At 39.9% G+C, this 24,809-nt stretch overlaps 2 protein-coding genes across 3 annotated transcripts; one reads left to right on the forward strand and one right to left on the reverse strand.

Moving 5' to 3' along the window:
• Positions 1-3,368: 3,368 nt before the first annotated feature.
• zgc:110045 (poly(rC)-binding protein 3) lies at positions 3,369-17,733 on the reverse strand. Of its 2 annotated transcripts, none has more exons than XM_027276010.1 (13): positions 17,474-17,733; positions 10,647-10,755; positions 10,452-10,475; positions 10,314-10,346; positions 10,109-10,225; positions 9,763-9,894; positions 9,240-9,368; positions 8,180-8,269; positions 7,518-7,559; positions 7,032-7,107; positions 6,139-6,191; positions 4,952-5,121; positions 3,369-4,613 (listed from the first exon to the last, which is right to left on the reverse strand). In XM_027276010.1, exons 2-13 carry the CDS (start codon positions 10,722-10,724, stop codon positions 4,256-4,258), a joined length of 1,302 nt encoding a protein of 433 aa, XP_027131811.1. In that variant the 5' UTR covers positions 10,725-10,755; positions 17,474-17,733; the 3' UTR covers positions 3,369-4,255. The 2 variants fall into 2 exon arrangements, with proteins under 2 accessions (XP_027131811.1, XP_010732835.2); XM_010734533.3 differs by lacking the exon at positions 17,474-17,733 and adding an exon at positions 13,818-14,289.
• On the forward strand, positions 17,557-24,808 carry mocos (molybdenum cofactor sulfurase). Its single transcript, XM_010734570.3, has 16 exons — positions 17,557-17,580; positions 17,687-17,843; positions 17,934-18,023; positions 18,115-18,181; positions 18,288-18,932; positions 19,042-19,118; positions 19,263-19,462; positions 19,566-19,682; positions 19,777-20,145; positions 20,254-20,416; positions 20,530-20,617; positions 20,982-21,106; positions 22,633-22,729; positions 22,879-23,020; positions 23,119-23,223; positions 23,310-24,808. The coding sequence occupies exons 2-16, from the start codon at positions 17,732-17,734 to the stop codon at positions 23,412-23,414; spliced, it is 2,502 nt and encodes an 833-aa protein (XP_010732872.2). The 5' UTR covers positions 17,557-17,580; positions 17,687-17,731; the 3' UTR covers positions 23,415-24,808.
• The last annotated feature ends 1 nt before the right edge of the window (position 24,809 follows it).

Below are 24,809 nucleotides of genomic sequence, written 5' to 3' on the forward strand. Positions count from 1 at the left end.
AAACTATGTGCATGTAGCTTTTGTGAAGTAGGCCACTCGTATATCATTTGAATGTTGTGTTGCTTTATACATACATGTAATACTATATACTACTAAATATATTTAAGAGGGGGGTATTGTTACTCTGCAGATTATCTGTAATTAAAAACGGTGACATGCCATTGTTCCGATTCAAAAACCCAAATAGACCAAAAAAATTTGCCAAAAAAACAACCATTGCTCCAAAAATACACACTCAGGTATCACCAACTAACTTAATTGACGTAACTAACATACTTATTTTAACCCAAAACATGACCTTTTCTTAATCTGACCAAGTAGTTTTGATGCCTTGACCTAACAAATACATTTAATAAAGTTAACAATGTTTGTTATTGTTGCCATGATGATGAAAGTCACCCAACCTTTCCTGCATGTTTGGATAGATGTGTAGCGAATGGACTTTGAAAGGCAGGAGGCTCGAGGCAGAGGTTTCGGTGTAGACCAACCAGGTATTCATTTCACTCACGATGACAGCATGGTAACAATAACAGACACATTCACATAAAACACTGCGACCCACAGGTAATATGTGCTCTTGACAGAAGCAGCGGCAGCTCTTGTTGGGAACTGGCAGCCTTATGTAGCCTGCCACTGGCCTCAACTGCTCCCACAGTATAGAGGAATCTGCCCCTCACCTGACATCAAAACTTCACAAACACATCAATTAAAAATACTTCTGCTACTACTGACATCGACCTACTTTATGGTACATAGTGTAAAGGAATCATAGAAACCCTGATCAGCAGATTAAAGAACAAAGTAAAGTTTGTAGCTTTTATCATTACCATGACCTGATAACGGTGCAGTCGATTACCAAAATCCTTCAAATTCATCCTGTGTGGACCATGAAACGCAACATTAATCAAAACTCAATATTAATAACAGCAGAATGAGCTCAACCTCAGCCAGCCACAACATTAAACCTTATTTCATCAGTGAGAATAATTCTACATCATGATACAACTGATAATGATTACAGAGACTAGTTGTACGCCTGCTTATGTACTTTTATACAATGTTATAAATAGTGCCAAATGTACTGGGTCTTAATCAATGTGAGCATTTAAAAGAATATTTGCAAATCTGATCTGGCTGGAAAACATCATGGTCACAGTGATGAGTGGTGAGGCTGACAGCATCTTTCTCTTTTTGGTGTCGTGCACTGTGTAAACCTCACAATGAGCCTCCAAAACAATCAAACCTCACATTGTCTTGGAGACAATCATCATTCAACCACCTACTTTGTTGGAAACTATGAATTTATTAAATCACGAGTACACTGAATGATGTTTTGGCTGTGTAGAGGCCGTGTTGACTGAAAGCTGCATCCTGGAGTGTGCAGCCACTGAAAAATCCTTTTGATGCCTCTTAGAACAGCCTCAGTCCTATTTACATCAAATGTACCAGCACAGTTCGCTCACGCTGATACCTATGCAGCTTTTACAGGTGCAACAGCCTTTTGGAGGTGTATACAACCTGAAATCTTTTACATTTGAGATTTACTGACTTATGTAACATTTTAATGCATGACTTTTACTTGTAACAGAGTTGGTTATGTTTTATTTACATTGTGGTCTTGCTACTTTTTGTTCTACCATCACTGGTAGAATGTGAACTTCTAAAACTTCACAAAAAGCACCACAACTACTACAAAGCTAGAGACTAAACAAAAACATTATATCTAATCTAGTTATACAAGATTTGCTATACCATACATATACCATAACAATCACTATGCTGAAATTGAATATTTACTCTATATATTATAGAAAGTATCATCAAAGTATTAGGCTTTGTGATAACACCAGTCCATGGGAATACAGTGGTAAACAACTGAAGGGATAGCATCCACAAAGTAAAATACAATTAGGCACCACATACCATCCCTACAGTCTGTCAGAGTCAGAGTATTGCAGAGATTTTTCATTAGGGATTGAGTGACAGCGCTGCCTACCAATTTTCCACAAACTTTCAAGTAGTTATGCACCTAAAAAAAATATTTATTTTCTTATTTACCTCTAAATTGCTTTTTCAGAACTGCATGATGCCAGTAAGCTCCAAAAAATGCCCCCCTCACTCCCGAGTGTGTCAGGTTGAAAAAGGAAATCATTAATATAGCATTAGAAGCTGGCTGTGAACCCATAACTGCCCTGGGCACACATCAGCATACATGCTGCACTGTTCTCTACTGCTACACCTTCCCCGAGGTTCAAATGTCATCCTTCACTGTCATTACATTTCTGCCCCCATTAACTATTGATTATCTGCACTTCAGCATTTCGAGCCCTGCTGTGAAAATGGCCCACATGGCTCACTAGCCATACTCGGATCAGACAGAACTGTAGTGCCCACCTCCTGTTTTTTTACACTAAAAAGGGAGGGAGGGGTCAGACTCAGGAGCAGGGGTAAAGAGGGACACAGAGCAACAAGGACTGACTAAACTGTACTGTAACAGCCTATTAACAGTGTGCTTGAGCGGACGACTGGAGGTTAAGTTGTTCTTTTTTGTGACCTGTGAGAATTTTGCTGCAACATGTTTAGAATATTTACCATGAGGTTATTCCAAGTTTGCATCTGTTTTTCAGGAGACTGCAGGTGGGAAAGTTTGTGCCCTCTGCTAACAACAAACTACAGTCATAATACCACGGACTAGTTTGTGCAGAGTTGTATTTGTACACCTGCCAAAATCTCAAAGTGCCTGTGTGTTTGCAAATTGCTGATGGCCACTGTAACTGCTCTCCATTGTTTTCTATATTTTAGTATCATTGCTGTTTAATGTTTTACATGTACAGGCTGTGGAGGTAGGAGAAAATATCAGAAGATGGAGAAATATTTGCTTAGTCAATGCATTCTGGGTGTCTGGTCTTTAATCTTACAAGTAAATCACATACATGTTGATGATTTGCATAGATAAAGTATGAAACTTTAGACGAATATCACATTGTACCATTACGGGTGCTCAAATTCCTCCCCATGTAAACAGAGTTTAGCAAACTATTTTGTATAGTTTGCATTTTGTATTTTTACAAAATAAATAAATAAATACATTTTGGCACCAGGGGATTTCTCTCTGAGATGATTTTTCAAACAAAACAGCTTCACTGCTCTCTGAGTTATTAACAGTAATTCCAGCTAAGTGGAATTTTGTTGTCCTGATTTATGTACAATTAAAAACTCAAAACACATTTTAGAGTAAATAATGCATAAATCCTCAGAGTGTATGTCTGTATATAGGGGTCAGAGTAATCAGAAAGAATGTCAAGTATTTTCTATACCAACAGAATTACAAAACAACAACAGCCAATCTGTATTCATAAAAAGTCCCATTTATTTCAAAGTCATTTCATCAACAAATATTACAAATCTGCATTGTTTGAGGGTAGACCCACCAGTAACACATGAATAAAACATTTATTACAATAATTGCTCAGCACTGAAGTTGAAGCATTCCATTCATTTAGGTTGAAGAATAAACAAGAAACAAGCTAACGTACAGAAAGAATAAATGAGTTGGTTACACCATTCCCGCCTTACAGGATTACTGTGCAGAGTGAAATCCACTAGGATCCACTGGCTTTAGGATAATCCCATCAGAACCGCTACAGTGCAATGCTACTACAGGACACCCAAGCCTTTTAGCACTGATGAGAGCCTATAGTAGAGTGAAGCAATCCTTGTTAAAAAAATACTTATCACACTGACTTCTAACATTTTATTAACAGCCTGCTGCCAACCAACACCATGTCTTATGATACTAGTTTGCATTATCTAACAAAAACTGACTGTAAACTAGTTACACAGATAAAAAAAAGTCAATATTTGCATCGTGGAAAATACCTCTCCTGGAGTAAATCTTCATATAAAGCTCTGTAACATGAATCCATCTGAAAAAAATCTTTTCCTGGGATAATAATACAAGCCTGAGTTACCTACATTAATTGTTATTCATGTCCTTAAGATAATACTGAGTTAATATGCACCTCTGCTGCCTGTTTTAATTAATGAGGACATGTTTTGATACTAACCTGTATAGTAGTATCAGTAGAATTCAGTTAGTCAATTTTCTCCTGATTTATGGAAGTGCTACGCTGGCAAAACTTACACACACTGGTGTAAGCTATTTTTATGCCTGTATTCCCAATTTAAAACAATTTCTCATCATTTAATAATGTCTCACCAGTCGGCTTCACAGACTAGACTTGAAAAGCAGACATCAATAAGGAGCAAACTTCTGCCGCTCAGATTTTTTGATGCCAGAGGTTGGCATTTTTGCGGTGTAAGGGGATAAACCCTGTGCTAGGCTGGAAGCGGCTGCTGGGTGGACAGCCAGTACAGGGAGACCTTTCATGCCAAGCAGGCTAGAAACGGGGATGGCGTAGTGTGGGTTTTGGATGGTTGATAAAGTGGAGGGAGAGTGGACGTTAATGGTGGTGGGGGTTGGGGTGGCCGCCAGGACGGCCATAGAGGTAGCAGCGGTGGAGGCAGTGGGGACGGACTGGGAGAAGCTCATGTTGAGGTCAACTGGGGTCGCAGAGGAAGCGGCCTGCATGGTGTATTTAGCCATCTCTAAGCTGCAGGTTGTGATGTTTGGAGGGGGGAGTTGAGATGGTGGAGGGTTAAGAGGAGATTGTGAAAAATGAAAAGGGGGGAGAATGGGTGATACAAAGGAGAAGGGAGGTGAGAGAGAGAGGGGGGGGAAAATAAGAATCAAAGAAGGAATGTGTTAAAAAGCAGAGACAATAAGGATTTTAATGCAGTCAAAAGAATGGAGCAGTGAGATGGAACAAATCCAGCCTCACCCTGAGTACAATAACTCTGGCCTCATACAATAGCATGGTGTTTGGCTGTCTTATCACCAGACTGTGATGTGAAGCCTTGCAGGACATGGTCGCCCTGCGTAATGTCTTACCTGGCATTGATGAGGTACTGGGCCACACTGATGCTGGCTGGCGAGCCTGTGATCGTGACTTGGCGCATGGCTGAGCCATCAGTGGCACTGGCAATTTTGATGTGAGCTCCAGAGACCTGGCGAATCTCATTGATCTTGCTGCCTTGTCTTCCAATTATGCAGCCAATAAACTAGAAGGAGAGAGAGTGGAAACATGTAAATAGCAAATCAGCTCGTGTTTCCGTGCCTTTCAGGAATTAAATTTTGAGGCAACGGTCCGGATGACAGCAGTGCCACAATCTGCCGGCAGAAAAAAACATGTGGCCCTTTGTTTGATTTAACACCGGATCACATCTCCATTATGCAATGGACTCATATAAGCTAACCCTAAACCTAACCCACCAAACTGTAAGATCACATGAAATGTTAGCTGACAATCCTGTGAAAGTTATGAGTAGAGCTACTGCATTTTTTAATGCAGCAGCTCTACTGATGAGACGATCAGTACCACTTTCATGTGTGTATGATAATTACAAAGCTAACGCCAGCAGCTGGTTAGCTTAGCAACAAGACTGATAACAGGGAAACACTTAGCTCAGCTTTGCCTGGCCATTAATCAACACAGCTGATCCTGACATACTAACATACTATATGTAATGACTAGTTCATGTATGAGTCATAGTTGATTGCCAGGCAATCTCACAGTGTCCTTCTGTTGGCGGTGTCATCTATAAATATTCCAAGAAAGTGAATAAACATACTGTTAATCTCAAAACGTTGAAATATTCAAGGCCTGAATCAAAGGCAAAGGTTACATTTTACAATGTGCAATTCTAGGGATGTTCCGCTTTCCTAACCTATGGTCCATGTAATTCATGATTTATGATTCTGATGACAGAAGGAAAGCAAACACAGCGTATAGACTGCTACACAGTCTGCTAAACAGTTTTTGATCGACAGTCTTTGAGTCTTTTTATTAAACCACTGAGATTTTCTTTCTTCTTTTTGTGGCTACAACAAGGTAACACAACAATGATGTTTTTTCAAGAGACAAAAGATAAATTACTTCATGCAGCTATGAAGGTGAAACACTTTTGTCCAAAAAATGAATAAAAATCCTCATTATACCTGTCCTCCTGGAAAGTGTTAACGAGTAAGTAGCAGGAGGATTAACAGTGCTGGAAGAACACAAACAATGTGACACTTACATCATTAGGTATTGCCAGCTCTTGTGAACTTGTGGGGGCAGATGCATCCAACCCTGCAAAGTAGGACAAGGAATGACAACAACAACAGTATGGCACTAATGGCTTCCACTTTCAGTTGTCCTACTTCGTCTAGTTTATCTCCTAAATTACGAACATGAAAATGACATATGGTAAGAAAATAGACTTTCTAGACAGACACATACTTTATATAGTATTCAGTACACAGTCTATGCATATATGTAATATTACTGCTATGAGGCTACATTTTCATTCACATGAGTATGTTTCCATCACTAGAGCCTGCTTATATAATCAAGTGTTTTGTCCTCAGTTAGTTTAAATGAGTATGTGGGGTAGTTGAGGTCAGGGATGGTCTGGCCAAGACAATGTTAGATTTGGAGGAGAAATGTTGCAGAGGTGGAGGATGGGTCAAGAGATTAGGATTTGTTTTTGGAGAGGGAAATTGGGCAAATGGAGTTGAAATTTTGGGAGAATATGAGAAAAAGTGAGAAATAGTTAAATATTTACTCCACTGTAAATATTTGTCATTTTTCACATTTCCCTTTCAGAGAACTCTGTTTTTTTTTCATTTTTTATTTCATTCTGTCTGCTTCAGAATGTAACACATACTCTTTTGTGTTATGAATATTTCAGTGACTAACTTTCAAAATTGTTGATAATAAACTAGTCTGGTGGCTCAACCTTGTAATGTCACTATTCTATCTGTGAAGCCACCTTTAATGAAATTAAAAACCTGTGAGTCTGTATACTCTAAGAGAATGGAGACATCCTTGATCTTCTCTGTAGCGAAAGGGGTGTTTTGATGATGTGATTCGAAGAGGAGTGAAGACAGAGGGCTAGATGGACTTCCCCTGGGAGCCGTGGGTACGTACCAGGGAAGGTAGGGTTGCTCTGCCCAAGGGAAGGGAGGGGGATATGCTGCATAGCCAACTGGTGAAGCTTGGTCAACTGCAGGGTAGGAAGGAGGTTAGAGCTAACCAATCAAACTGGATTATTTCAGAGGAGTTGACAACTACAATACAGAGCCAATCTGAAGTTCACAAACATCACAGATGGTGTCAGTGTGAAGAGATTCATTTCCTTCAGAAAGCATGCTGGCTTCTCATGGCAGTCATCTGAAAATACATCACATCTCTGACTACAAAGCTAAAACTGATCATTATGTCTTAAGGTTTTCACTTTTCATTTCAATCAACGCATGCTGCTGTTTGTTAGTGTTAGTAATATCAACAGATCAGGGTTATAGAAGTTTCATTTTTGCAGAGTAGGGTACACAGAGGGCGTAGTGGTGGCTTGGTAGGAGTGGGTAGGAGTAGGTCATCAGGGCAGATGTCAGTCGCTCAAATGAACATACTTACATCTTGATGTGCAAAAGCATACTGTCCTGGAATTGCAAAGGCCTGGAACGGACAGAGAATAGATGTGGTGATATGACTGGGAGGCGCAGACATGTTATAACGTGTCACTTGAAACTTGAATTTGTCACAGCGTAAAGTGGAGTGGAGTCAGTGCAATGAGTGCCTCTCTGAAAATCCATTCCCTTCCCTTTTTCCATAGCTCTAATGTGTATAGATTTGATGGAATTTCATCTAAATGTCATCTGCTGTTTTCCCCCCTCTTTGACCATGGTCAGAAATCCAATAACATAAACAGATGTGCGATAGGTCAGAACAGACTGTGCCAAATCCAGGACAGCGACATGGAAAACATGAGCTTTAGTCACGACATCTTTCAGGTTTCACACTGCAGGGAATAATTAATGTAAATACCTTCTATTCATATGTCATCACATTACAGCTTGGCTAATATGATCATTACCTCATCTTATTGCATAGAGCGTTATAATACAAGGTGCTTATTGCTGTATAATTACACAGATGTGTCCGTCTAGTGGTGAAAATATTCTTAATGAGAATCAGTGTGACTCAAGATCCCGCAAAAAAAAGGAGCCCATTCCATTGTTATGTTTTTACAAAAGTGGCTACAATCACACATATATAACTCCCATACAGCTACTTACTTGTGCAGAGTGTTGTGGTGCTAATACTGCATGTGCTCCAGCAGGTATGGCCTTAGGACGGTAGGGAATAGTCGCTCCTTTTGGTGGAGACTTAAAAAAACAGTCATGAAAACCAAAAAGGGAGAAAAAAATTTATATGCTGCTGCAGCTGAGAAAAGGACTCTTACTGGCTCTGATGCATTTTATATCCCTTTTTATATCACTTGCTGAATCTTTTTATACCCCATTCATCGGTTGAGAAAGTTACATGAAACCAAGACACCAATGACAGAACTGTGAAGAGACCTGAAAACAAGGAATTACAGTTTTACAGAATTTTTAGTTTTTCACAAACCTAAAATATTATACTCTAAAATATTTTCAAGTTTATAGATATAATTCTAAAAAAATGATTTTTTTTTTTACATCATTGATTCCCATCCAGCGCTACTCGATTTGGATTGCAAATTGATATATTTATGAAGCTTTAGTTTATTCACGTTCACATAACCAGCAGCTGCCTGATTCAGTTTCAACACATCAATATCATATGTTGCAATTCAGAGTGCGTGGATACTAAGTAAACAGAGAAGTTGAAATACTTGATAAACTGAATAAATTGATGTAAGGCTATGCTCTACTACTTGAAGTGATAATAGAACAAATACAATGTTCATAATAGCCACTTAACTCAACTGTATAAATAAAATTATTGTAACCATATCCATCAGTATATAAAATACTGTTGAATAATCTCCAGTTTATAATCCTTTCAAGGGTACTTAAATTCCTCTGACAGGGCTTTTGGCTTTTATGTCAGAAAGGTTAGGAACTACTGATATAAACTATTATTAAAAAATGCAAAAATCATAGACCATTATAGAAAATAGTGTCATTATTGTTGCACATCTCATGAGGGTGTCTAACCACTGCAACCTGAACACAAAGCTTTAGGAGTAAAATGTTGCTGAGACAGAAAGTATCCTGAACGTGCGACTGAATACCTAAACAAATGTGACACACGTGACACCTAAATAGAGCTGTTGAATGTGAAGATCATCGGCTGTCTGACAGTGCTTACCTCCAGCATGACGGAGCAGATGTGTCTTACACACTGAGTAATGGCCTGTGGAGTGCCGGAGATTGTGACAGCCCTCTCTGTAGAGTCCGGCAGCATGTCTCCTGCCACCTGAACCTGAGCGCCTGTGGTCTTAACATCGCCAGACAACAGAAGAAGCAAAGGCTATTTATTGCTGAAAAGAGCACACCATCACCCAAACTGAAATGCTGTTTCAAGCACCCGCAAATTACCCAGTACACATTTTGACATGCAGGGAGCAGCTGCAAGCCAAATAGAAATGTGTGCTCCAATATTTGAAGAGGCACACACAAATATTGTCCATTCAGAATGAGCATTCAGCCCATCTTTACAGGCATAATCAGTGGAATTTTCATGAGCAGCAACCAAAAAAGTACACAAATCCTAAGGAAGAGGAAAACAAGAAAAGCTTGAATGGAGTGTTTGATACTCAAGGTGTCAGAGCACCAGGGAGGATGTTTTCTGTCCCTATTTGAGTGGAAAATAAAAAGTAAAGGACTCCTACCTCTCTGATCTCTTTGATCTTTGAGCCTCCTTTGCCAATCAGTGAGCCACACTGGCTCCCTGGGAAAACCAGGCGAAGTGTCACAGGTGGCTTGCTTGTCACGTTGCTGTTTGTCATTGCTGCGGTAATATCCTTAGGGAGAATTCAAAAATATGTTTTTCAGCACCGACTGTAAGGGCACTAGCTTTATTTGACAAGCCCTCTTTTTTTTCTGCAAGACTGAGAAAAAAACTGCAGCTTCAATGTCCTTCAGACTTCAGACTTCCTTCAGACTAAATAAACTGTAAAAGAACAGAATTTTTATTGATGACATGTGGAAAGTTGCAGCAGGTTTGTTTTCCTGTACCTCCTCAAACTTCTGTGCGATCATGGAGAAAGCTCTGAAGATGCCTTCTGTAGGTCCCGTGATAGTAACTATTCTCTCGGGAGATGATCCCTCTGATATGTTGATACGAGCACCACTCTGGAAATACAAATCCACAATTATTACAGCCTCAGTTTGTTGTAATTGAACACATCACACATGTTTTCACGCCCAAGTGAATGCTCACCTCCTCCCTCATCTTCTTTACTGTTTCTCCTTTCTGGATTCATGTAGAAAATAAAACAGTGGATTTGATTAGTTTTATTAAAAGAGGAAAACCAGACAAGTAATGAATGAATGTTGATAGATTGTAAAACAAATCTACCTTCCCAATTATGCTGCCAACTTCCTGTCAATGAAAAGATAACAATGCTTGAGAAAATGGCATCACAGAAGATTTTCTCGTAACAGCTTCTCACATTAAGAGAAGGATGTAGGCTAACATGCTATTACCGGACCATTGGGCTTTTACCACCAAAGACACTAAATTACTTTAACAATTTCTGTATCAGTGTATTACCTTTCCATGCATCAGCAGCCTCAGTGTCAGTGTAACATTCAGACTCCCATCTGAAGCCATTTCTTCCTTGTCAGACATTCTGTGTGTTTTGAGCTTTAGAGCAAGCACTCTGCAAAGAGAAAGACATTGTTTCCAACAGTTACTTTATACGAGAGCTCAATATTTCAGGTGGTTTGGTAGATTATCTGTTAAAATAAAAAGGTAATCTAGAAGATTTAAATATTAAACTGAATTATAATAATTCCCAGACTCTTATTTGTGTTAAAGGCATCATCACTGTTCATGCTAACTACCCTGTTCTTTTTCTATTTAATACAGTCAAACTGCTGCAGCTGCAGGAAATGTGAAATGCATCATTTCCTGTGCTCAACAAGATTTTTCTGGGAAAGAGATACCAGACACAGCAAATGTACTGGGTGCAAACTGCATCGTCATTTTTAAATCAGTCTGCAGTAGAGTTAAAATTAGATCTTCATTTAAAAAATGGATCATTGCTTCAACTCAAAGTTGGAACAATCATTTTTAGGCCACTGAAATTAGCCAGACTCACTTCTTTAGGATTTATCAGCAGACTGGTGTTCTCTCTAAGTTGTTAACCATTCTTGTTTCTCTTCTGATCATTGTGAGCGGGGGGGAGATAAGCATATCACTAGGTGCAATCTTCACATGGCACTTTGTCTTTAGTTCCGGCTAAATACAAGTTGTGTGACTCCCTCGGATAAGAAAAGATACAAAGGAAGCCAGTTGTTCTGTGAAGGATCAAGTGATGTGTGTGTGACTGTCTCTTAATATCACACTGACATCGCACAATGTCGGCTCTGTTCTGGCCGCGTATCCAATCTGTTGTATTTGCAGAACAAATAAAGAATGTCTCGATGCAGTATAGGAAGGGCAGCTTATTGCCCCATGACATGATAGAGAGGATCCTTTCAGTCTACCAAGGGCCAAGGTCACGTTGTTTGATAGATGAGAAATTGTGCACAAAAAGTTCAGATAAAGAACTTGTAACTAACAAACAAAACAATCTGAAAAAAGCATGTTGGCATAATGCAGATGGTAGATTTACTGTCTGAGACATTGGTGATAAAGTGAAGGGAAGACAGCGGCAGGCAAGCTACTGGTGAGAGTGCATGAGGTGTAGCCAGTTAATCCAGAGTTGAAGGGCACGGTCACACATGCAAGAATACAGGCAAGTGACGATTGCCTGCCAAGACGAACGGGGGGAGGGCTCTTTCACCTTTAGTTGAATTGCAACTGGAGACCGACAGGAAAGTAGAAGAAAAAGGACGAGATGCAGCAAAAGGCCACAGGCTGGCTACTGCAGTGCTGATTCAACCTTGGTTCACAAGGGTACATGGGGCGCACACTTCCTGGGGTGCCCCAACCACATGTACACACCTTTGCTATAGTTTGAAGCTGTGACTTCAATGACTTTTTCGAAGCAATGGCTTTAAACTGTTTGAGATATATGCTTTGATTTTCTGGCAAGAGTTAGATAATAAGATCAATATCACTCTCATGTCTGCAATGATAAGTATGAAGCTTCAACCAGCAGTCAGTGAGCTTAGCTTAGTACAGACTGGAAACAGAGGGAAAATTCTATCCTGGCACTGACCAAAGCTAAAAGAATCTATCTACCTCAAAAGCTCACTAATTAACATGTTACATTGTATTTGTTTAATCTGTACAAAAGCCAATATGTAAAAACACCTTGTGGGTTTTGTGTTGGACTTTTTTTGGTGGCTCTGACCAGCTGCCAAGCAACAAGCAGAAGTTAGTGCTCCCAGCCAACATATAGTCTGGCACATAACCCCCCCAAATACCGCCAACAAATTGTCTAATAAACAAAAAAGATATCATAGTAAGACGTGAGTTTCAGAGGGCCTGGTGGGTGGATTTTGAGCCAGACTCGCAGTTTCCCACTACTACTAGCTCATTATGGTAAATTAAGCTAACCAGCTAATCTTAATACAGAACTCTCTGTTCCACAAACAAAAGAAAGACCGAAAACGGCTGTGGGTTTCAGTCAAGCATGCTAACACTAGTGTCAGTATTCATCAGAAGAAATGTGAAAATATCAGCATGATAACGAGTGGAATGGTTTTCCAGGACACGTTTACAATAAGATATTGTTCTGGCACATTCCAGTGTGGACTTAATCCAAACCATATAATGAATAAGTAGAAGGAGTCTTATTGCAAACAACACTCACAACCATTCTTGCCTCTGTGCATTATTATAAAGTTACAATGAATACATCAAATAAACAGCAACATCTCTAATCCCATAGGCCGGGATTTGTTTAGTTAATGCTAAGACCCTTTTGACCCATTTCTGTCACCTCTAGCACATCAGCGCCCACTCAAGACTTCCGAACAAAACATTGGTGCACAGCAGTACCCACAGAGTATACATGATAAAAACAGATAATCTACGGGAACCCAGCTCCCACAGCACTGACAGGATGAAGTGTGCTTCAGACAATAATAAGAAAGAAAACAACAAAAAAAACCACAGCATTAATACTTGAGGGAAATGGATAGATAAGTGGATTACTTCAAGGGTTTCCTTGTAACATCTTTTGTAAATTTGAGGGTGAAACAAAGCAATTTTAGCAATTGTAATGAAAAGATTATTGTATTGTACAAGACTATTACATACAATAGTGCTTCAGTTTAAGAACAATAATTCAAACAATGTTCCACACATTTTAAACAATGTGCATTAAATTATTATTCTCATAACATTTCTACTAACCACTTCACAATTTTCTACATTATTCTACCACATCTCAGACTAAGCGGCGCCATACAGCATGGTATTGCTCCTTAATGTGATAATTCATTCTAGCCAAACTATGTGTGAAATTAAGAGGACAACAAAATGCATTTACAGCACAGCAGTGTACAGGAAACCAACCAGTCAAAGTAACTCAGTAATGGGAGTCAGGAGGAGTGCATTAAAAGAAAGTGCTCTCTTTCGATGCACAGGACTGAAAAGGACGACTGAAGTCCTAAAGTTAAACCAGACAGAAACTTCAACTTTCTGTCTGGCACCACTGCAGTCTTGAACATTGTTACAAGTAGAAACTAAGCCATGAACAGTCTCACCCAGGCATTTGAGGCTCAGAGGCCTGTGATGCAACAAGAATTATTAGTATAAAGTACTGACCTTATATAAAAGATACTTCCTCCTCGTCTTTATTTCTGGTATCCTAAATGAACAGCCTTTAATTTGTTCGTCCTCAGTGTTTGCCCCCTTTGTTGTCAGTTATCCACAGAGTGGACAGATGGTTCCCTGTGCCCTCAGACCGGCTGGAGCGGAGGCTGGCTTTGCTATTAGTCCCTCAGCTTAGCCCAAGATAAGCCCTTACCCAGGGCAAGTGAACCCGCATCTCTTGCCTAATTCTCCCTGTCACAGTCACCAAAGAGGCGTTCCTCCGCACGGAGATCCACAGGCAGAAGAGGCCGGAGGGCAGGGCAAAGAGTCTTTTTGGCTGGACACTCTCCAGTGCAGATAGAGCGGGCTACAGTAACAGCCACCACAACAGAGAAATCATGAAGGTCTAGTCTTTTGCAGTCATCAGAAACACACACAGAGACACAGAAGAGAAGCTTTGTTAACCAATGTTGCTCTGAGGCTAACAACTCTGCATGACTGCTGTGTTCTTCATTAGATTTTCAGAGAGCTTCCTGCCTGCACAGGGCCGGATTTTCTCTAAAAATAAATCTCCCTGTATGAAATTGGTGCTTTGTACAGGGAACTCGACTAATTGAGGGCTGAGAAGGACAATGTGGCGTTTGAGGTATTTAGTGATGTTAAGCACAATGTCTTCATGGGGTGCTTCTCCCCCCTTCGCTGCCTCTGCCCTCCCCCACACCAAGCCCTTCTGCCCTTGTAACGAGGCCATACTGGATACAATACAGCCCTTCTGCACAGAAAAATGTATTCAGCTGAGCCTCAAAATCGTGAAGGAAATGAATCACTGAAGCATAAGTGGCATATTTAATTACTATTCAGTGTGTTGCACGGGGACAATGATGGCTGCTGTGAGCCTCATGGTCGTCTATCAGACAAAACAGGCCACATTATATTCACTCTTCTACTAGGATTTCAATACAACTTCCAAGTGTTACATTCAAAAGGACTGGATGTCTTATGAGAAAGATGACAATAATCCATAAAAGAGAAGGTCATTCTTTACTTCTCATGGTTAAGACTAAATTAGGATAGGACAGGGGTTGAAGATGAAGGTCAAGAAATGTGCAGAAAAGTATCCTAACACAACAGTGTGACTTTTTGTTGCCAAACTGCAAACAGAATTATAGCCACAACAAAGCTCAAAGCTGTCAAGGGCAATGCTTTTGACAAAGTCTGTGACAGTTATTTCTATCCTTTCAAAGACCATGAGATGATCAGGCATTTCATGCCAATCACTTGTGACTAATTTCCTCTCCTTCGTGTACAGTGTGTGTCAATGAGATTAAAGAGTCTGGGATTATCCGTAATGGAATTAGTGATTACTGAGACTTGTTAATGTAATCAGTTACAGTTTCTGAAAACAGAGTAGATTCAGCAACTGCCTGAAAAATGAAAGCAAGCAGGTCATAGTTGCACTAATTTTACTGGAACTGAAAAAAAGGGCTAATAGCAGGTCTAGTAGCCTGACATAAACTCATTATTATACTGGGAAAATGTGACCTAATCAATATTTTTAAATAAGATTATGATTTACTAACTTCTAACTCCTTCATGTACCTTGTGTGTAAATGAGGATAGGAGTCATGTAATGGGATTACTGTAATTACTGAGCCTTGCTGGTGTAATCTGTTACACCTACTAAAAGCACTGCAGTCTGTACAGGAATAGCCTGAATCCTTCTTCCATGAATAAATGGCTATAAAGGATAACTAGAATATTTCATCAATATCCGGGCTTAAATTTAATACCTATCTGAAGACAGCAGGTCACATCTACTTCTCAGGATTTCAATTCAATTTCCATGTTGTTTCGTGACTAAAAACATCAATAGACCTTATGGGAAGTGAAAGCTGAAGGCAGTTCTTTAAAGTATTAAAGTAAGAGAGAGTATTTGGCATTCTTTAGTTTTTTAAAGGCTTTTTCAAGCTTGAGACTTTAGGTTAGGAGGACAGATTAAACAATGAAGATCAATAAAAGTCAAAAAGGATATTGTTGGTGTAATTAGTTGAAAGCAGTGCAGGGTGAGAATTTATTGGAAGGAATACCTTTAAAAATGAGGAAGGGGTACCTTGAATACTAAAAGATAACTATAATACTTACTTGGTTCTTTCATCATCATTTGTGCTTAGCTGTAATACAACCTGTCAAGTCTGGAAGGCAGACATAACCCTAACCCACTCAAAAATCTGATATAAATATGACCGGATATAAAAATGACATACATATCAATTCATGTCTCTCATCAATATCCAATCATGTGTATATACATATTCATACCACATACATATATTTCTATTTTGTGACTATCCAATGCATTTTTAAAACCACCATATTTCATATTTTAGGATATTTTTTCTCTTATATTACGAATGCAAGTTAAGACTCTACAATGAAAAGAGGAAGCCATACATCAACAATATCGAAACACCCCTGACTTCTCTGGTCCTGAGCTCATCTGAGATGGACTGACACAAAGAGGAAAAGTGTGCATTTCAAATCGGTTTTGGACATTATGGAAAAGGCCTATCGAGATTGTTACAAGCACAAATTTCGAAAGGAAGCAACTGTGCTCATGGCATAAAGAACTTGCACGTCAGTGAAGGCACCATTAATGCTGAAAGGTACATACAGGTTTTGGAGCAACATATGCTACCATCTAGGCAAAATATCTTTCAGGGATGTTCCTTCTTTATTTCAGCAAGACAATGCCAAACCACAAGCCTCTGGTAGATCATCTTGGAGAGTGTGCGCCCCATTTAAGCAAAGTCCTAATTGCAGTTCCCTGGGTTCAACTCTGACCTGTGACCATTTGCTGTCATCCCCTCTCTCCCCCCTTTTTATTTAAATTTTCAACTGTCACTACAGAATAAACGTATAAAAAGCCTGTGCACGTTACGAAGCACAAAATACGTCATCAGAGACCCTTAAAATAAGAAACAGCTGAATTTGTATATCAAGCAAGAATGGGAAAGAATTTCACTTTCAAAACTTCAACAATTAGTGTCCTCAGTGCTGAGTGTTGGTAAAAGAAAAGGTGATGTAACACAGTGCTAAACAAGCCTCTGTCCCAACTATTTTGAGACATGTTGCAGAATGACTGTATAATTACAAAAACAATAAAGTTCATCATCTCGAACGCTAGATATCTAAAAATATATAATTAAAAGGAATATAGGTCAAGAAGGATTTTTGCAAATCATTGCTTTCTGTTTCATAGAGTGTCCCAAATATCTGGGGCATTATAGAACAAACACATTAAATACTTTTCAAAAAAAAGATTTCTGTAGGATTCTTCATTAATATATTACTTAAATCACAATATATGCCAAATGCATGATTTTTTTTAACGGTATATACAGTGAATATGTGTGTGTGTGTAAACATAGCATATAGTCTAATTGATGTTTAATATATGTTTATATATCAATATTTATATGGGAAATAAACATCATGACTGCACTTGAATAATGTGAAATAATAATCTCATAAATAAGTTTCTTGCCCTCCTTCATAACTCGTGTTAGCTAATGCTAAAAACTACAAATGCTCAAAAATATTTAGCTTAGAAACTACCAGGTGACATGGTAACAAAGCAGTTATAACTTCAGAGTTTGGACTGTACTGACCCTTGTGTCTTGTGGTTTCTTGTCAGCTGTCCCACTTTGTGGGAGTTACAGTCACCTCCCACGCGTCAACATGACAACCCATCCGGCCACTGAACAGTCTCGAGACGGTTTGCACGAGCATTGTAAAAGCTCCCTGGACTTTCAGACCCTGGAAAACGTCAATGATTTTTAAAGCAGCTGTGTGTCTGTGTCTGTCTGTGTGTGTGTGTGCAGCCCCGCGGTGTGTGCGCTACAGCTCTCTCCGGCGGAAAGCAATCGATGGATTTCCAAAAACTATGCACTTTTGAAACTTTCCAACGACTCTGGAGTCACTACGGTTATGGGGAAAACTTCCAAGACGTGACTGAGCAGGAGTTTACACGGATTAAAGGTAATGATTGTGCCCAGTCATGGGTAACAGTGATAGGCCAGTAAGCTGACATCTTACATGGCTTCTTGTTTTTTTCTTTTTTGTGAACAGGAATAACATATCTGGATCATGCTGCAGCCTCTCTGTACCCCGAGTCTCTGCTCAGGGACTACTTCCAGGACATTTCAAGGAATGTGTACGGTGAGAAAAATCACATAAAAATGTCAAGTGTTATTTTTATTTATTGTTATCTCAGTTGAAAGCATTTAAGTATCATTATGTGCCCCAACAGGAAACCCTCACAGCCATAACCCCAGCAGCAGATTGACACATGACACCGTGGAGAGGGTCAGATACAGGTAAAGTCTATTTGTGCCATTGGAAGCTGTTATAATGGGCCTCTGTGATTCCTCTGAATGGTACTTGCTGGATCAAATGATTAAAACATAGCACATTTTCTTACAGGGTATTGCAGCATTTTAACACCACCCCTGAGGAGTACTCTGTGATTTTCACTTCTGGTTGCACAGCCGCTCTCAAATTAGTGGCTGAGAGCTTTCCCTGGAGGACACAGACTGAGAGTGAAGCGGGGAGTCACTTCTGCTACCTCACTGACAACCATACCTCTGTAGTTGGCATAAGAGGACTGACTTCTGGCCGGGGGGTAGTCTCCCTGCCTGTCTTGCCGCAGGAAGTGGAAAACAGGGCACAGGGTGAGGCTCAAGGTGAAGATGTTATTTGCCAGACGCCTCATCTCTTCTGCTACCCAGCACAGAGCAACTTTTCTGGAAGGAAGTATCCCCTTAGCCATGTGAAAGGCATCCAGGCGAGACGCCTTTACCCAGCGTGTGACCACCATGGCCGCTGGTTTGTGCTGCTCGATGCAGCCTCTCATGTCGGCTGTTCCCCTCTAAACCTACAGAACTGCCCTGCTGATTTCATTCCCATCTCTTTCTACAAGATGTTTGGCTTCCCTACAGGTCTAGGGGCCCTTCTTGTCCGCAACGACGCAGCAGGCATACTAAAAAAGACTTATTTTGGAGGAGGCACAGCGGCAGCTTACCTTTCTGGGGAAGATTATTATGTGTATGCGGCAAACATTTCTGACAGGTGAAGTACAAGCCTGCCAAATCCTAGATATACTCTGGAAGCTCACGGGTCGTCTATAGCTCCTGAAGCTTCGTTCTAAAATGCAATGTTTTCTTTCTCCCCGATAAAGATTTGAAGATGGGACCATCTCTTTCTTGGACATCATTGCTGTAAATCACGGTTTTGAATCTCTTTACAGGATCACAGGTGCTGTAAGAGACCCTAATAATTCATAGAGAAACATTAAAACTCTGATTTAATTACAGAATCAAGTTGCAAGTTGTTCATAATTATAATCTGCTTCAGGTTAACATCATCAACATCCCTGTCTTCATCCTTTTTTGTCTTCAGGGGGCATGCACAACATTGAACAGCACACATTTGGCTTGGCACGCCACACTTACATGCTGCTGTCAAGTCTTTGCCATGGCAACGGGCGACCGGTGGCTCAGATATATGCTGAAGGCCGGTTTGAGAGTCCAAGCACACAGGGCGCAATTGTAAACTTCAACCTCGTGGATTCTCATGGACGGATAATTGGATATTCTCAGGTGCATTCAACAAATAGGATTTATTTCATAATAGATTAATTACTGTTATTTATGTGTAGGTAGTGCTGGTGAATGTTAAAATAACTCTTTATTCTGCCCACAGGTGGACAGAATGGCCAGTCTGTATAATATTCATTTACGCACAGGTTGCTTTTGTAACACCGGCGCCTGTCAGTCCTTCCTTGGGATCACCAATCAACAGATGAGGAGAAACCTGCAGGTAAGAGATCAAGGAATAGGAAAAATGTCAAGGTCTGTTAGGGGTATGTGTAAGTAGAATGAAAGAATAAAACACTGCCTTTTTTTTCATCAAGGCTGGCCATGTCTGTGGAGACAACATCGACCTGGTGGACTGCCAGCCGACCGGATCTGTTCGGGTGTCCTTTGGCTACATGTCAACATTTGAAGACTGTCAAAAGTTCCTAAACTTTGTTGCTGAGTGCTTCATAGAGAAACCAGTCACAGTGGACCAAGTGAAGCTAAAAACAGCCACAGGAGCATCCCAAGGCTTAAATGAACATCCTCCTATCAAAATCACTAATGGTGATGTATGTGAAGTAGATGAGAAGCCTGCAGAAGCATTACTGAGAGGATTTGGACACAGAGAGCCAAACAGCCACGGGGAGGCTTATACTCTGACCAACATCTACATATATCCCATCAAATCGTGTGGAGCACATGAGGTTTGAAGATAACCCAAACATTTCCTTCTTTCATGTATTCCTGTCTCAGTCTCTCCAGTTTTATCCCTTCCTCTGTTTTGATTTGTTTCTGTGCTGTTCTTCATGCAGGTCCACGACTGGCCAGTGGGACCGCGCGGTTTACTGTATGACAGAGGCTGGATGGTGGTGAATGGAAACGGCGTGTGCTTGAGTCAGAAGAGAGCTCCCTGTTTATGTCTCATTCACCCACAAGTCCACCTGCCCTCAAACAAATTGCTCCTGCAGGCATCAGGTCACTGAAAATAAATACACTGCTTAACCAAACAAAATTTCAATCAGTTGGATTTTCGACTATGAATTCTCTTTGTAAGAGGTTTTATATATTTTTTTTCCATTGCCCTGCAGGAATGGATACCATTTCAGTTCCCCTGGAAAACAACACTCAAATGCACACTCGCTCTCAAGTGTGTCAGAGTAAAGTTTGTGGTGACAGGTGAGCTGGCAGTGTTAAAACATCTGAATGCAGCAGCTGCGGGAAATGCTGTGACACATACCATTTGTTCCTTATTTTTCCACTCGTATCAGTGCATTCTCTCACTCCCTTGTTCTTGATGCTACCTTCCTACAGTGAATGGCATTATAAGGCCTCCTGCTCTGCTGATTTTATATGAAATTCTGGTTATGCTATTTTTAATGAAAAAACAAACAATGCGCAGGGGATGATATTAATCTTCTCAGATACCTGCATGATGTGTCACACAGCTTTTCATCCAGTGATTCTCGGATTACAAGTCGCAGCATCAAACTCTGTAGATTTCCCTTGTGGGCCTTAAACATAATCCTCCTTTTCCCCCCAGGGTGGAGACTGTCGACTGTGGTGATGAGGCTGCATCATGGCTTTCAGACTTCCTTGGACAGCCATGTCGCCTGATAAGACAAAGTCCTGATTTTACCCGAGACATGAAGAAGAAGCCTGGTGGAGGTAACTATATAAGCATTTCACCTGTTCTGCCTGACTCTTATTTGTTTACCTTGGATTATCTCTTATTCAGCACACAAGCAGTCCAAGGTTACATTTCCTACTAATATTAGAGTACTGGGTGCAGTGGCTTGACCTTGCAGTCTGTTCTGCTGGTCACCTAGAAATGTTTCTGCGTTTCTAAGGTACTTTGCTCATAAAAAACATTCATTTAGTGTGTGAAAGTGTGAAAGAAAATGTCAGATTCAGGCTTAGGCTAGGGATAGGTTTATGGTTATGGTTAGGAGTTTAGGTGATATGATATTTTACAGGCATTCGCAATCATGGGCACCTGTACCCCAGAAATTACTATTTAAAATCAGCTACACCTGTTGTGTTTAAGGAGTTGCTGAACCTAATGGATAATAGATACCTTCTGCCACTACAAGTGGTAGTACACTGTTGCCCATAAGTTGAAATAAAATATTTTTTACTTCTTCTCATGAAATGATTGTGACAAAATGATTTATTCTTGATAGATAAAGTGTATCTTCCTATAACTTTATTGATCAGTCTCTTCCAAAACAGTGTTTACTTTTATATCATTAATAGATAATATCCAGCTTATATTGAAATAAACATACTTGGAACAAGATAGGTGGTATCTAAATTCTGACGACTTCATTTAGCGTTGTGGGAGATCAAAAAGCCAAGCTGAGATTACTCACCATGATTACTGACGACATCATCATGGTCACTTTCTAAGCCTTTACAAAACTCCCTTCAGAGCCACTGAAGACTTTATAAAACTGTTTACACAGGCCAAAAAGTAAATTAGCCCTAATGTGTTAGATCAGTAGAGTGCCCCTTTAATCTACGACTGCATTGTGCTTCAGTGGCATCGTGGCATCAATGAGCAGCAGTGCTTTCTGGCATTATTGAATCTATAGGTTTTCTTCATCAATATGATGAATTCTTTGTGTGTTTGAGGTCTTTCATACACTGGATGAGCCGGTTCCCATCTGGCTATTTTATCTATAAACAGTTTCTAAATTGAATATATAGAATAATTACCATATCACAATATACCGTTTATCGATATTTGACGAAACAATCCCAATGCGAGATCCATTTAGTAGCTGCTAGGGAATGTTTGATCATATCACGCAATCTTTCTCAGCAGATGGAGTTTGCCCGGTTGTCATTGAATTGCAGATGTTCAAATTTACATTTCCAGAGCATTTCAAGGACTTCTAGGCTGAGATTGATAGTTCAGATTGATATTGCTGTTAAAATTACATACACAGTAATAGAAGATTTTATCCTTATATGCTCCTGTTTCATGTATTTTGAACAGAGTGCATATTTTCTTTATCAAATTGATAAAAAATAAATGAAGTCACACTTTTATCACTCTCTGTTGTACAGTAAAACCTCAATTTTTTAGGGTCTTTGAGGATACAGGCTGCAAACCAGAGATCAGTATATTTTCCTCAAATCGAATACATCAGATAGATCATTGGGTTAATGTAAAGTCTTTTCCCTTTCAGCTGCCACCTCCTCTTCCCTCTCGTTGGTGAATGAAGCTCAGTATCTCATGATCAACCGTGCCAGTGTGGAGTTCATTCACAAACTAATGAGCAGCAGGTTTGAACACATGATGTGATACTCAGAATACACCACCACGCTCTAGTGAAAAACATCAGGATGCGTCAACGCCCATACATTTACATAACAGGGGATGATTTACGTAGCACGGCAAAATAACCTGCAATTTCCACATTCCCTTTTTCCAGGAAGGACGATTCTGCGGGTGATCATCTCCTTGACACACAGAATGTCATTAGCCGCTTCCGAGCCAATTTAGTCATCGCTGGAGTAGAACCATTCAAGGAAGATAATTGGTCACACTTGATTATTGGCAACACTCGATTCATGGTGAGCTGACACTTTGAGATAAATGCTGAAATCTTCACATGAACTCTAAACGGATTTCTCAAAAAATAAATGTGCTTCCTTTTGTGATTAACCCAAAGGTCACGGGTCAGTGTGGAAGGTGCCAGATGATCGGAGTGGACCAGGACACTGGGGCCAAAACAAAAGAGCCGCTAATGTCTCTGTCAGCCTATCGTGCTGGGAAGGTCAGTCGAAAACCAAAATCACTGCTTGTTCATAAAAATATAATTGCATGAAAATATAACTCACTTATTATTTTATACATTTTTAGGTGACTTTTGGTGTTTACCTGACCCATGAACTACCAGAGGGTCCCACTACAGCAAGTGTCCTCTCTAGTGGTTCTCTCATACAGCCAGAGCCACACAGATCTTAAAGTAGTCATCCTCTTTATTTATTTAGGTGACACATTTATTGTTCTAAGCGGGCATTGCTGCACTGCACACACTAAGGATCACCTGTCAGACTCTGTGGGGAGCTGCTCTATTCCCTGTGTGTTCCGATGGCTTTTGTCCTCTCAAATGTCCTTTTCATACCAGAGCATTCAGATTTTATTCTATGCAAGTCTGTTTTGATGGGAAATGAATAAGATATTTGGATTTTTTTCCCCAGTGGTTTTGTTCGTAGAATGTGTGCAATAAATGTAGATGTGAAGTATCTGACAAAATTAAAATTTTAATGTATTTATTTGAGCCAAAACATGTCAGGTTTGATGCAATAATCACCTCTCATGTTAACCTCCCAGACAGTTCCTCCACTGTTTATTCCCATGGAGGATTATATTTCTATTTATTCCAGACACATCACCACTGTTACTGCTGCCACAAATCTAAAACATATTGCTCCCTGTAATGGAAAAATCTACCAGACAACTTAATGTTCGCTATATGCTCCCAGTGTGCTGCAGACTTGGACAGCAGATTTCATGCCAGAAAAAAAAGTTATTATTTGATGTGAAGTTGATAGAAAATGTGTCTTTCATAGAAGATGTATAAGCAAAGTGACATATGTAAGGGGTTTGATAGAAACTGAAAGCATAAATGCATGCACAGATTGCATAATTCAAACTGAAGCTGAATATATAGATGGGTGATATATTAAGGGCCTGCATAGTGTCCTAGAAAAAGGTGTGAGCCTCCAGAGCAGCATCAGTGCTCCTTGGCATTGATCCCTCAAGTCGCTCGAACTCTGGAACCGGATGATTCACATCATTTTTATCCTCATTAAACCCTTCATTGAGCCGTTTACTCCGGTTTTTCACCCACCCATCTTCATTAATAAGTCACCCATGTCTACTTCTTGCTGATGTACGCACACCCTTTAAAAAAAAAAAAAAAAGATCCAATCATTGGTTGCGTCTTTAAACAATGTATTGTTTTGAACAATTCAAGACTCTCTGTCCTTGAAAGTCAGTGGAAAGAAGCCTATGGGAAGGGCTTGGCCAAGTCCAATTTGTATATATCTTCATGAGAACACAGCCACTAGGTATGATAAATAATTCATTTGTAATATAGTTGGCTCCTGAAGATGCAGAGGGTAAAACGGTACCATAATTATGGTATATGCTGTTTATTTCCCTGTGTAATTTTCTAATGACATTTCTATAATTAAACACCAGTTTTAATTGCAGTGTAGCCTGTTTTTGTGTGTCATAACTCTTGAGCGCAGATAATGTGCACATAAAAGACTGCAATATACTGTGTGCTCGATTTAAGGTGGCGTCATGTGTAACATGCATTGTGCTTTGTAATAAACTATACAGTTAGTGAAG

This window comes from Larimichthys crocea, unplaced genomic scaffold, assembly GCF_000972845.2.
Source record: "Larimichthys crocea isolate SSNF unplaced genomic scaffold, L_crocea_2.0 scaffold271, whole genome shotgun sequence".
Lineage (NCBI taxonomy): Eukaryota > Metazoa > Chordata > Actinopteri > Sciaenidae > Larimichthys > Larimichthys crocea.